The sequence below is a fragment of the Hippoglossus hippoglossus genome, chromosome 12, assembly GCF_009819705.1.
Source record: "Hippoglossus hippoglossus isolate fHipHip1 chromosome 12, fHipHip1.pri, whole genome shotgun sequence".
In the NCBI taxonomy this organism is placed as follows: domain Eukaryota; kingdom Metazoa; phylum Chordata; class Actinopteri; order Pleuronectiformes; family Pleuronectidae; genus Hippoglossus; species Hippoglossus hippoglossus.
The window spans coordinates 17,156,257-17,170,288 of NC_047162.1; the positions used below are offsets into that span (position 1 = coordinate 17,156,257).

A 14,032-nucleotide genomic window follows, 5' to 3' on the forward strand; every position below is an offset into this window, starting at 1 on the left:
AAACCTTCGGGTCCAAACAAGGTTTTACACACGAACTGGGAAAGAAGCCGCTCTTCTGTGTTTGTATCAGCTTCCCCTGGAAAATAAAGAGAGGGGGGGAAGTTTATTTGTAAAGCACAGAGAGAGAGAGAGAGAGAGAGAGAGAGAGAGAGAGAACTCAAAATGTTTTACACAAACTAAACAAACGTGTTAGAGGGTTTAAAAATACACTAAGAAGGAAATTAAAAGTTGTTATTTTGTGTTTTTAAGTATTGGAAGAAGATGTGAAGGTTCATTGAAGTGACCGTAAATCAATACATTTAAAAAAAATAAAAAGATCAACTGATGGGGAACACAAAAACACTTTACAAAATAATGTATATAACATAGTGTAAAACAATTGTTTATAAATAAGCTATGTATTGCACATGTGTACAGTTTTATGGATATAAATAGAAAACGTGCAACTTTGGCGCCCACTAGTGGCAGTATCAGAAAAGACTGTGCTACCAGACTGCACCAGTTTTCATTTGAACTGGTTCATTTTATTACAAAGAGATTTTGTACGTTATTAACAGTAGAAAAATCATATAATTTTAAATATCAGATCGTGAAAGTTATCTTCTGCAGCTAGTTCGACTCAGTTCAAAGTTTTTATGTATTCTCATGTTTTTAATCCAAACCTAATCCATAGTGTTTATTTTTGGTTTTCAGTGGGATTAGACACCAGATTATTTCTCTTCAGAATGGATGATGTAAACAAGATGTTAATTAGGGAGCTTTAGAGGTTCTGCTCGGTCGACTTTGTTTCCTTAGGCTTCAGTTTAGGAACAACTTGAAACATCCTCGGAGCCCGAGTCAGCACTTTGACCTCAGAGTCATGGAATCAATGAGCCGGAGTTCAGAGCCAACAACAACTGTTTAAATAAAGATGTTCCTGATTTACATCAACCACACGGTCTCAGATAGAAGTGAGACAGAAGTGCTGCTACCTCCCACCACGTCGTGTCCGGGTCTCCCTTCAGCAGCTCGATGAAATCTCCCGTCTGGAAACTCAGCGCCATCTTCCCCGGAGGTGTCGGCGTGCCGTGGTAGTTCCTCACTGCCACCATCTTGGGACCTGGAAAACACAAGCATGGATTCCTGCGTTAATGGGAAGAATAGAAGCACGAGTGTATGTTAGTGTAGTAAAGTTTCTAAAAACCCTTCATATTTATCAGCAGGGAAAGATTGTGAGTTTAACTTTACAGAGGAAGTAAAGAGGCAAAGATCCGATGCTCAGTATCAGATTCTCTTTAAGATTGCTGCAGTGTATTTTCCTCTTTGGTAACTTTATGATTTCAGCTGATAAAACTTGCTCTCTGGGTGAAGCAGTGGTCTCCAATAAAAACAATATCACCATAAAATCCTGGGTTCAAATCTGATCCAGGATCTTTATCTCAGAAAATATAAAGAAACTCAGATTTGATCATTTCAAGATACACTAGTCCAATTCTGATTTCCCTCTTATATCTAATTTCTTCCAATCTTTGAATACAAAACGATATTTAAAGCACATACAGAACTATCTCTGTGTATATTCGCATTGCACACACCCCCCCCCCCCCCCCCACCCTCTGAGTCTGATAATGTTGTTTTGGTTCACGTGCAGGTGAACTAATCCACTAGATGTCAGTAGAGAGCTGTGCTGTTCAGCCTGTCACAGAATGTCCATGTTGTCATGTCAGACGACAGGAAGTGCTCTTACCTGATGACATCCCAGGTTCCTGTTGAAAAGGAAACATACAGGACAAAAACACACGATCAGGGATACAGACACAAAACAAAAGACACAATATCTGGGAAATGATGATGATGAATATGCTGTTGCTGTATTTGACCAACTCACCAAGTCGAGGGGATCTGAAACAAAAAGAAAAGATATGGACACAGTCAGGGGCTTATTTTATTTTAAACACGTGTAAGTAGTTATACATTTGTCAGTTGAAAAGGCTGCAGGATATGAAACGACTCTTAAGTTAAGGTTTTCCCCGATTGGAACCAAACCCAGTGACACGATGGTTCACACCTGCTCAATGAGCCTCGTGAGCCAATTAAAGCTCAATTAATAACAATAAAAAAAAGCCCTTTTTAAAATGATAATACGAGTGTGATATTCTACGAGAGGGTGAGAGGAAACACCTACTGATTTTACAGATGGTGATGACTTCCAGACACTCTTTATGTGCCCCTGTTCCACAGTGAGAGCAGTAGTAGCCCTGATAGAAGATGCCCCTGAGGACACACACAGGAAGAAACACACACACACACACACACGCTAATGTAAACAGGAAGTGTCTCAGACGCAAATTAACTTCTTGTAAGTACAACCCACCAGGGATCCTGCTGCTACTTAGTATAATTCTATGATTGCGGCTACACATGCTCCATCGTTTCCATCCTGTGACCCCTTTAAAAATCACAAAATAAACTCCCTCCATTTGAGGCCGTGCACTCCGGCGCTGTATTTGATACACACACTATAACGCTGCATGCATCGCACACTGCCATGTTGAGTAGTGAGCGCCATAAATCACAAAGGGGATCTGCTGGGGCTGCAGCAGTAATTAGCATCTAGCAGGGAGTGAGGAAACGCTGGTCCCTGCCTCCGCCGGCTCGCTGGATTTAGGTCAGCTGGGCCGTGGAATTTGTGGGTCAATACGCAGTGTGGAGTTTAGCCGGCCGACTGTAATGGAGGTGAAAGTGCTTGATGCAGTAACACGACTTATCCCTGCTGCAGCAGCGCTCCCAGGGGAGGAGGTGTGCGGTGTCGGCCTCAGTCACACTTACTAGAACATGTCCTGAACATTACTTTAGCACTAATGAGGGACCAGGCTTTTCCCTGTTGTCTCTGTTGCTCACTAAATGTGGTCGTTTCTCTTCAGTTTGCTCTCGAGAACCATAAATTCTACTTCGTGTACAGTTCTCTGCTTAAAAACTGTGGTGAACAATAACCATGGAGATTTACTCTGCTGCCACATCGATTTACTGTAGAGCCACTCGGAGGTATTTGAGTTATAATTGGGTATTTCTAAGTAATAATTCAGTCGTTTAGAGTGGGTTGTAGTTTTTAACCCTGATGCCAACATATTGACTTTTCCAATTTAAAATGCTGCATGAAAAACATTAAACACAGAAAAGATAATTCTATACCTGTGGATAGTTACTAGTGAATGCTGTTGGACTCATTCATCACTCAGCCTTGATTCACTGCGGGACATGAACGTGCCGTTGTGCACGTCAGCACCAGAGTTATTTACCTCAGCAGCATCTTGCAGGCTCGACAGTTGGTGTTCTTGTCAAACGTGTGCATCTGGAAGTTGTGCTGATTGGCCGTGGCTCTCTCTGGCTTGATGTTGGACCTGGACGAGAAGAGGAAGGTGACATTTAGTTTCCCTGTCATGTATCTCGATTTCTTCTGGTGTTTGAATGACGGAAGATATCCCGAAAAACAGAAACAATCACACAATCTCACACGTGCTGTAACAGAAGCTTCATTACCACAATGTATTTAAACTTACATGGCCATTTCAAACTGCTCCATCCACTTCCTCTTTGTGTCCTCGGTCTTACAGAAGAACTGGAAGCCCTGCTTGCCCTGCAGGTGGATCAGGTAGAAGCCGTACGACCACTGGGGGGGAGAGCGAGTGAAGAACAGATGGCAGAGACACGTGTGGATGACGGGTGGAGATGAGCCACAGAAGCTCGTGATACTACTTTTAAAACAGTATATGTATATGTTTGTATTATATATATGATCACATTTAAATTTGAACTAAATGACGCTCCACATGCTTTAGCGATGAGTTTCACCAAAAAAGCTGGAGAGCCAATCACAGAGCTGCTGGGTACACGTGCAATCACGGCATGATAACCCATTAAACACCGGTGCCAAAAGTAGGCGTCTACGAGAAGATGAGTTAAATAAAGAAGGGTCGACGTGAGCTTACCATTTTTCCACTTGACTGGTAAGCATGCAAAAAGAAAGACACCAGAGAAAAGACCCAGTTACACATGCAAACATGGAGAGACACATGCAGATTCAACACAAAGAAATCAAATAAGCCATGTTAGTGTGATTTCATGGATCCTACGTGACCTTCATTGCATTTACATGGGTAATGATTACACAGGAAGTTTCATCAGCTGATTAGCGAAGTAAAGATCTGCAGGAGAAAAGTCTTCTGCTCATTTCTTACCTTCTTCACGTCTCGGTTGTTCATGGGGTCGTCGGACATTTTATACGACTGCAGCTCGATGATCTCCTTGAGCTCGTAGCTGTAACCTTTCCTCTTGCAGACAATGACCACTTTATCAAACAGGAAAATGTACCTGAAGGCAAACACACGTTGGATTTATCGTTTAGCCGTGAGAGTATGTTTTTGTTTCGGCTTTTCCGTGAGAGGAGTTTGGACTCACCGGTCCTGTTTGGTCCGGTTGACGATGGAGCAAACCTTCAGCTCTCCGTCGATCTTTGGCCTCCCGTACTCCTCCAGCTTCACCTGCTGCTTCGGTCACAAAGACACACACTGAATGTCAATCCACTGCACATTAGAAAAACTTAATGAGAGACCATTAATAATTCAGCTGAATCTGACTTTCAGAGAGAATCCAAATAGATACGTTAGGAATGGCGCAGCATGGAAGCTACTAATCGCAGTTTGAATCCAAATTTTCTGGATCTGTGGCTCGTGTTCAAGTCCTAAATTAACCGAGTGACTTTGCACCTCAGCAGGAAACAACAGGTGTTGGAGCGTTGTGACAGAAAAAGGGGGGGGAAATGGAAAGTGAACAACCATCTGGAATCCACACAACTCAAGACTGGATGATGTATTCAGGACAATCCTGACAGGTGGAAGCAACGTGATGTAAACAGTCTGAGCAGAGGAGAGAGAACGTGGACATTTCTCAACGAGGGGCGACTGCTCGGTGACGCTCGGTGACGAATCGCCCTGACAAACTTTATACCCCTGCCTGGTGATAACATTAGTGCCGCTGTATTAGATTCTCATACACACAAAACTGACGTCTATAAAGATGTCAAATCAGGGAATGTGACAATAGCAGACATAAACTTTTATTCACAGAAGGGGAGAGAGGGAGAGAGGGAGAGAGGGAGAGAGGGAGCGAGCGTGGAAAACGTGCAGCAAAGGGCCGGGATAGGAATTGGACCTGTGGCGCCCCCGAGGTTTGGAGCTTTGATTTGCCTGAATGAATTGCTCATTGCGTCAATTGTGATGTCAACACTTCCCCTTCTATACTTGTGCTCGAGGTGCGAGGGACTTGTGCAGTGTTCTCCTAAACGACACTGCCGGAAAAAGGCAAAGAAGAAGAAGAAGAAGAAGAAGAGGAAGAAATGCAAACAGAGTAGTTTCCCGCCGGGAGCGAGCTTCAGGCTTGTGTGCACTGCTCAGCCTCGACAAAGAGTTATTTTTCCCATAGTTTCCTGCAGAATGCTTCGTCTTCACCAGCAATTTCTGTGATTTCCCTCCTGCAGCCATCTGGGAATCTCTCTGCTCCCTCATGTATGAAATGAATGCGGTGCCATAGAGATGCTGTAGAGTTCGCAGACTCTCCGCTTGGTGCCAAGTTAAGATAATTAAAGATGGGAAATGCAAGCGTAGACTAGGCTCAAGTCTCTAAAGCAAATTACTAAAACAAACAAATAGCAAGTAAAGCTCTGCACACAATATTTTTAAAAAAATACTTACAAGATTCTCGATAGAGCTTTGGAATTCGCTGATTTTCTTCAGCGTCTCGTTGTCCCGCTTCACTTCGTTGATGTACATGGCCAAGTCCTGCGAGGAGAGACAGCGAGACTAACTTTCAGCCTGAAAGTGAGGAATCTTTCTGACAGCCGTCATATCAGGGTCAAATCGCGCTACTTCCAGCCACAGTGGCTGTATGAAGGCATTTATGCATCTTTGGCTTTAAGCGCCGCAGAGTTATTATGTAATATGTTTTTTAAAGCACACTCATGAATGCACAAACGTATGTAACACAGACCTGCATCGCTTCCAGTGCCTCTTTGAGCTGTTGTCTCTCTGGACGGTCAGCTGAATGAGTTAAAAGTTCCTGCAGAGGGAGACGAGGATGATTTGTATTATTAGTATTATTATGAAAAACCACAGCTGTTGTTTAACACTAAAAAATAAACACCTCTGTTGTCTCAGAGTTATGAAAAGCACAATAAAATCCTATAGAGCTACAGTTGAGGCTGTGACAGATGTTCAGTATCTGCTCTTTACCGTGATTAAGGATGTGACACTGACGCGGCCGCAGATTGAAACAAGTCGTCAGCGACATACATAAAAATAAAAGACAAGCAGAAGCTGCCAACCCGCCTCCAGGTCCGACTGCTCCTCGTGGTAACAAGATGACAGTAAAAGCGGCGGCGGCAAATCATATCGTCTCCTCGTAGCCAATCAATACCAAATATGTTAGATGGTTTTAAACCATGATTGTGCGGCTCCTGCCTCCAACGCAGGCTCGTTGGGAGCGATTTATAAAAAACACTGGGGAGATACGGGGGGGGGGGGGGGGGGGGGGGCATCGTGACGAAGAGAAAAACAAAGTCTTATCAGATCTTTTGCGGCTTTGTCATCTTTTGCAGCTTTCAGAGCACCGTCTCAAAATCACATGTGACACATGACTAAACAAACTACTGTACTCTTTGAAATCCAAGGGCACGACAGTGAGCTGCACAAACCACGTTCATGCTCAGGTTGTGTCAGTGTCTTCTCTGTTCTGAGTCACGTGTTGCACAAGATGACAAATGAGAGAGAAACAGAGGAACTACACACACACACACACACTACACAAACTACACACATTCGCTGTGACTGGAGAGTTGCTGGCATTCCTACAGGGGTATTGTCAGAGCTGTGCATGAAGACGTCATAGTTTCATACTCATATTTGACTCACAATGTACGAATAATCCCAAATAGCCTCTATTATCACTCTGAGGTGTTGAGGTTCCTGCTTTGACTCACATCCTGAGGCTTTACACAGCTACAACAGACAATATCAGATATAAGTCATAAGCTTAAAATCACTGGATGAGTTTGAGACCTTGATTTCATCTATTGTGCAATATTTTAACTGTCAATTATTTCTGATGTTTTATTGCTTTTGTGCATTCGCTGTTTTTTTTATGTTCTTTTATTTAAAGCCTTTGGTCAGAGGTGGTTGTTTTTAATTTGCTATTTAAATAAACTCTGACTGGCCTTGATTTTAACCAACTGTTAAATATAATAAACAGCTTTTGAATAGCAGACATTTCCACTTGTCATAGAAAGTAAAACACAAATGTGCTTTCAACATAATCGCACAATACCAGGTTTCATCAGAGGACACCACACTATATTATCCTCCCAGCTGCACCCCCGATGTGCAGGCGCCCTGAACAACCCGTCCTCCGACATGGACATCACCCCTCACTGGCTCCCCACCAGCGAATCAGTGTCACCGGGAGGGAACCACTGTTTCATGCTCTGTAACTTTTTGCACAAGCTGTTTTAGAGATATAAGAGACACAGTGACTGTCTCATAAAAACACTGTAATTTCATCAAATATTCACGTCCTGCTGGAAGAGAATCACCTCAGAGACAACTGGGCTGAACTCACTGCATTCAAAGCTGCAGGACATGAAAAATGAAGAGATCAGAGTGTTCACACCATGAGCAAATAGACGTGGTGCGGTGATATCTATGCAGCTTCAACTGAGGACGTGCCGCTGGGCATGAGTGGACGCACACGCACACGCACACGCACACGCACACACGCACACACATATGCATACACACAAACACACAATCTCTTTTCCCCAATCTTAACCATCACAACCTAATGCAATGCCTAACCCCTTTAAGCCCTAAATCTAAATCAAACCGTTCTCGCTCCTCTCTCTCTCTCTCTCACACACACATACACTCAGACAAACACACTCAGACAAACACACTCACACTCACACACACACACACACACACACACAGAGGAACCTGTCGCTCTGACAATGCCCAGGGCCTCAGCAGCTCAGCAGTGTTCTCCTGCAAAGCTGTGGGAAGCAGTGAAATGGGGTGAATTTAATCTGATTAGTGCACAGTTGATTTGACTCCAGTGCCTCGCTGAGCCTCCTGCAGGGGTTCGATTCAAACAAACACCAGAGAAGGTGCAGCGCTCTCTCTCTCTGCGCGTGGACCTGCACCGGCCACCTGACACAAACACACTCGCCTCCCCCCCCCCCCCCCCCCCCCCCGGTCGTTATGCACCGCATCATAAACTCATATATGCTCATCCATAATTGAGATGCAACGTCAATTAATCACTGGGAGTATTTGCAGTGCTCAGTTTGTTTTATACATGAAGACCAGGAGGGGCGCTGCCGCGAGAAACACTGGCTGAGGTCAGACATTGTGTTTTAACACATTAGCATTAGGCTTCAATTAATGATGAGAACCACCAGTAGTCTATCAGTTCTCATGAATGGTTACACAGGCTGGGAGGGAACAGATCTGAGAAGCAGGGATCCTACGGAAGTTTGACATTTCTGTTCTAAGAAAAGAATAGAAATACTCAAAATGATTAATATAGTCATAAAAATGTATGTCAATTAATTCAATAAAGCAAATGACTTATAAATAAATGATGCACTATATCTGTTGCAAGGACAGTGGGCAAACAGTATGTGGAAGCTGTGCATTTGATTAATTAATAATAATTGTACAATACCAATGCATTAATACATCTCTAAAGTGCATGACAAGACAAAATAATAGTCAATAAATACATTATTTAAATTAGAGTAGGCTAATTATTTAGAACATATTTTTAAATTAAGATTAAAAGAGAAGAACATACATGGATTCAAAATCTGAATCAACAATACCGATTTTGACCAAAGGTTTATTGTACCATTCGTTATTAATAAATGAAAAAGGCTTTATTGCCGTTTCCATGACACTTGTGGTCCTTCAAATAAAATCCTGAAATGATTTAAATCTTTACAAATTCAAATTAACCAAAAAGGAAAGTAATAAACTAATGAATAATGAAAATAGCCAAGGCAAGTTAAATGCCAAGTAACAGCTTGTGTTACGGTGGCTGAGTCCAAGTTGTTGGTTGACTGTTTACAAAGCCAACAAACACGCTTTCATGTGGCAAGGTCAAACGTCTGGAAAAGGATCACAGCGCTGGTGAACAACCAGAAGAACAACAACTTTCACAAGCTGCCGAAACTCTGTGACAAGAAAAGACTCGACGGTGCAGGAAGTGATTAAAGCAAACAAATAAAAACGAGGTTACAAGTGGAAAAATCGGACTTTATTCCACCGTGATTGACCGTAAGTGCTCAATTTGAGGCAGTAATCTCCTCAGTGAGAATGTTTGACATTTAAAAACAAAAGAGTGGAGTGTATTTCAATCTGCTTCATTCAAGGAGATGAATTTCCTTCAACCATTCGACGACGGAGGGTTATTTATTATATATTGTGACTTAAATGCCATCTTCTTCTTTATATTGCAGGTGTAAGAGACCTGTGATGCCTCCTACCTTCAGTAGTAGGTGATACTTGAGAACCCTCTGCATGGGAACCACCAGAAGATCCTGCAGCTTGAACTTCCCCTCCTGCACCTTCAGGGTACATTCCTGCGGGGCGACGACACGAGCAGCAGCAGGGCAATCATTACACATAATGCACCATTGTGAATTTCCCCCCCCACATACAAGCACTCATTCATTATTTAATCGTTCATTATGTCTTGTTGCACCGGGGCTGTTGCTTCCACACATTCACGCGACTCCATTAACAACAACGAGGCCAGTTTGAGAAGCTCTGGACGTTTGTGACACAATTAGCGTGCAGGCCGACTCCTGCATTCCTCCGGATAATGTTTTACATTTTCATATTCTGGCTCCAGGAGAAACTGTCTTTTGTTGGTATCTTCCTATAATGTCCCCTCACAGAAATAAGTGAGTGGGAGTTTTTCAGTTTTTATAGCTGTGCAGCAACAAAACCTGCTAATTGAAGATTTTAGTGTGAGGCAACAACAGGAAGCTGTGACTCTGCTACAAAGAGAGATATAATCATCTCGTTCTGTTTGTCAACAGCTCCCACAGTCAGCTCTCTGGCCAGGCTCACTGCTGACGTGCCTGAACCCCTCGATAACAGCAGGGGGTTAGCTTTACGCTATCATTAATTCTGATTCTGCTAAAAGATTCTGGTTTGGAGAAGGTCGGGGAATAATTGTTGCAATAGTTGCACTGTCTTGCAGCAGAAATAAACTCGAAATATCTCAGTTGTACGCTACCTTTCACTGTTGCATTGTGGGAAACAATGACTGCACTATTGAGGGTATAACAACAAAATATAAAATCATGATATTTCAGAAGCTTGAAGCAGCGAATGTTTGTGTTTTACTGAGTGACGTGATTCACTCACTTTTAAAAACAATAATCAACTATTCAAATTCATCCGTGTGTTGTCAGCTTCGTGGGCTGAAGAGGTGAAAGACATTACCTCCACTTTAATCTTGACGTCCTCCCGTGTCGCTATTAGCTCATCCAGTGTCTTCTGGGCGTTTTCCATGCGACTGCAGTACTGACCATAGATCAACAACCTGGAGAACGACAACATGCAACAACTGTTAAAACCCGATACTCATCTTTAACTTGTTGCCCTGCAGGGAACATTGAGAGGAAGTTGCACATTTTGACAAAGTTATTAACTGAATATCTGTAAATGTTTGATGCTGGATGCTTCTGCCACTTGGAAAAGTCACACTCACATTATGACTACACCTTGAAATATACTGTGAAGTGATGGGGGTTCAACCTACGCAATAAATAAACCTCCAGTCATTGTTCCGGGCTCCAAAAATAAAACTTTAATGTCTGTCAAATTCAATCTACACTGGAGATCTGACTTTGCTTGTCCTGTGAGAGAATTGTTCAAAGCTCACGACATTTTTCATAATGTAAAAATTAGGCCTTAATAAGTGCTAATGATTCCTTTAAATCTTTTCTTAAAAACACAGAGACAAAGAGGGAGATCGCTGCTTGAGTCCACAATCATCTCCGAACTGGTTCGCGTCCCGGAGCCTTGAGGCAATGCCCCGCACACTCATTTTAAGATTAATAACACAATTTGAGAGGTCAGCCTGAGGATCACTTGGCACTATGGGGGCAGATAAATGAATATGTGAATACATGTATTATGATTAGGAATAGATGTGAATACCATGAATAAATAATGACTGGATTCTCATCCCTGGGCAATATTTGGAGGAGCGGCCTGCGCTTGCAAATAAGCCGTAATCACAGAGCCCAAATGAAAGATGCTGTGTTTTATCAGTTGTTCCTCTTATCAGCATGAGAGAGGCAGGGAAGGAATCTCTTAATTTCCAGCAGCGAGGATATGAGAGCAGTGTTCATTAGATATTACAATGGGACCCTGACACAGATCTGTGGGCTCGGAAGGGAGGGAGTTGAAAGTCATCTCGCCCGGAGGAAGCCGGCACACATTCCTCACTCTCGCTGAGTCAAAGTAGGGCATTGGCACGGCTGGTACGGTGCCAAACGCCCCCTGGTGGTGTTGGCACTCACTCTCTCAATCTGAGCCTTGAATGGGGGGGGGTGAGGTGGTGCAGAGAGCTGGCAGCCTGAAGACTTAATCAAGCCTAAAATACAAAGCAAGACCACGTGGATTCCTGCTCTGTGGACATGTATACACACAGATACATCTACGATATCCATCCATCCATTATTTCTAGTGTTATGCTTTAAGGATCAACTGCAGCCAATCCCAGGCGACATTGCGTGAGAGCCATATTGTCAATGAAGCTCACATTCACACCTATGGTCAATCTAAAGTCTCCAACTAACCAAACCCCACTCTGCATGACTTTGGACTGTGGGAGGAAGCTGGAAACACAAAGAGAGAACATGCACAGCTCCACATAGAAAGAACATGATCAGCTGGGGATGTTCCCTGCAGTGGAAATATGGTTCTGACAAATACTGACTCTTAAAGTTATAAAATACCACATATAACACTTTAATATTTCTGTGAGTAGATTTTAAAAATGATTTCAGTTTGACTTTGCTCTTCCCAAAACTCTTACAAAAGGAACAAACCGCTGATTCTCCATTATTAATACAAAAGCATCTCTTCACATGAATTATTCCGCTGCAGAAATTGTTTCTAAAATGTCGAGGCTGTAAAATGTGTGATTCGGTGTCATGTTTTTGCCAGAGGTGCAAACTGTGAACACGGAAGAACAAACTGCTCCTTAAAAGCAGCGTTTTCCATCACACCCCTCGCAACAGATCTACCAGGAACCATCACTGGAGCCCAGGCACGAGTTTTGACTAAGGACCCCCTGCAGAGAGGCCCCTACCCGGCATGGTTAAACCAGCCGTGGGCAAAATCCTGCCCCTGATTAAGACTTGATCCGCAGTTGGAGAGACAGCTCCCCTTAGCTCCTCCCGCTCCTCCCGCTCCTCCAGGACGGCAAAGTGATTGAGATTAATGGGGGCTTTGATCAATTAGAAGACGGGCAGGCGGACCGAGCAGCGTAGCGAGGATCCGGGGGCACGTGCCAGAGACGCCCATCATAAAGTGGGGACACAAAGTGACGTGGAGGTCTTCTTTAAAGAAGCTGCTCCATGACAGGAATGCAAAGCGCTCACGCTACTGCTGTGAATGTGGGAATCTTTGTGGCAGTAAAAGAAAATGTGGGGAAGACGAGGAATAAGTTAATCAGCAGAAGTTTGTCACTAAATTGCAGGTAAATAAAGTTCACAACCCGCTGAGGAGTGGAGACCAAACCAAAGCTAAACAGCGTGAAACTACATCAGATAGATGCTAATGCAGCCGTGTGCAAACTGGGTGTGAATCCAACATTATGCACATTTGTTGTAAGGTGTTGATTTAAAAACAACGATGCCCCTGACTTATTTTTATCAGTAGATGTATTCATATTGTGTTTCATGCAAACAGACCAGTGTAGTGAATCAGAGATTAGAGTTGTGTATTCAGCATCATGGAAAGATGTGAAAACTCTGAGGTGTTCATATCGCTTTTAGAAAATGATTGACATGAGCTGAAAATAAAATATCTTGTTGGTTTTTTCCGAGCACATAAATAACGGTATTGCTTCCTGGCATCAAAACATCACACCCAAGGTCTTCTAACCACACACAACTCATCACTAAAAGGCTAATGTGTAAAAATGTAAATGTTATTTTTTAATAACAGCTTTTCATATGAGATGTGAGACCTCTTCACCGAGACAGGCAGTGGGACAAAGGAGCTAATGACATGTAACCACACTGCAGCCATCATTAGTCTGTGATGGGCACTTTCTCCTCTTGACACCTTGTAGACACACACGTCAGAGCGGGAGGTAAGTATTCATCATTTCCTGTTTTCTCCCCGAGGCTCTGCTTGAATATTCGCCCACTACAATACTTTGTTAAAAAATATAATAATCGAGTCCCGAATGTTCTGAATATTTCAATTAAATTTGAAATCTTAAGGTAGCACTGAAGCGTCTCTCCAGCCTTTTGCAAAAGCAACTAAAGAAACCTTGAGAGATTGGAAATGGGGTAAAATAATTCACTCTGAACATCTCACGTGGAATATTCACTCAGCCGAGCTGCAAAAGCTCCAGAGTTTTCCACAGCTGAGCGTAAATAATGAAAACGCTTCCTTGTTTTTGCACCTTCCGTATGCATCTGAGCAAACATTGATTTTCCTCACACAGATAAGAGTGGAAATATGAATACGATATAGTTTCTCGACAACAAGGAGGGAAAACAGAGGATTACGTGTTTATATGCGTTTCATCGATTTTCCCTCTCACTGAGCCGAGTGGAAATATGATATAAGATGCAGTTAACTGACAACGAGGAGGGGACAGGGGGGATTTAATGTCGAGGGAGACAAAAAAACCCGACAAAGTTATCTCAGTCCTCGAAGCAGCAGGATGAGGCCCATTAAGTTTTAATTGT

At 43.0% G+C, this 14,032-nt stretch overlaps 1 protein-coding gene across 13 annotated transcripts in view; it reads right to left on the bottom strand.

Annotated features, from left to right (window-relative positions):
- The window catches only part of vav2 (vav 2 guanine nucleotide exchange factor), a 171,547-nt gene that overhangs the window by 7,031 nt on the left and 150,484 nt on the right, over window positions 1-14,032 (bottom strand). For 6 of the 13 annotated variants that reach the window (XR_004615622.1, XM_034602216.1, XM_034602214.1 and 3 more), the window contains 14 exons: window positions 10,539-10,638; window positions 9,572-9,667; window positions 6,025-6,093; window positions 5,730-5,816; window positions 4,438-4,526; window positions 4,218-4,350; window positions 3,969-3,983; window positions 3,540-3,649; window positions 3,279-3,380; window positions 2,165-2,253; window positions 1,868-1,881; window positions 1,727-1,745; window positions 972-1,099; window positions 5-76 (listed from right to left, as the gene is read on the bottom strand). Coding sequence is in view for 12 of the 13 variants with exons in the window: in XM_034602216.1 (XP_034458107.1) it covers window positions 5-76; window positions 972-1,099; window positions 1,727-1,745; window positions 1,868-1,881; window positions 2,165-2,253; window positions 3,279-3,380; window positions 3,540-3,649; window positions 3,969-3,983; window positions 4,218-4,350; window positions 4,438-4,526; window positions 5,730-5,816; window positions 6,025-6,093; window positions 9,572-9,667; window positions 10,539-10,638 (1,123 nt within the window). In the remaining variant the exon portion in view is untranslated. The remainder of the gene's footprint in view (window positions 1-4; window positions 77-971; window positions 1,100-1,726; window positions 1,746-1,867; window positions 1,882-2,164; window positions 2,254-3,278; window positions 3,381-3,539; window positions 3,650-3,968; window positions 3,984-4,217; window positions 4,351-4,437; window positions 4,527-5,729; window positions 5,817-6,024; window positions 6,094-9,571; window positions 9,668-10,538; window positions 10,639-14,032) is intronic. The other 7 variants (XM_034602226.1, XM_034602223.1, XM_034602219.1 and 4 more) reach the window with 3 other exon arrangements.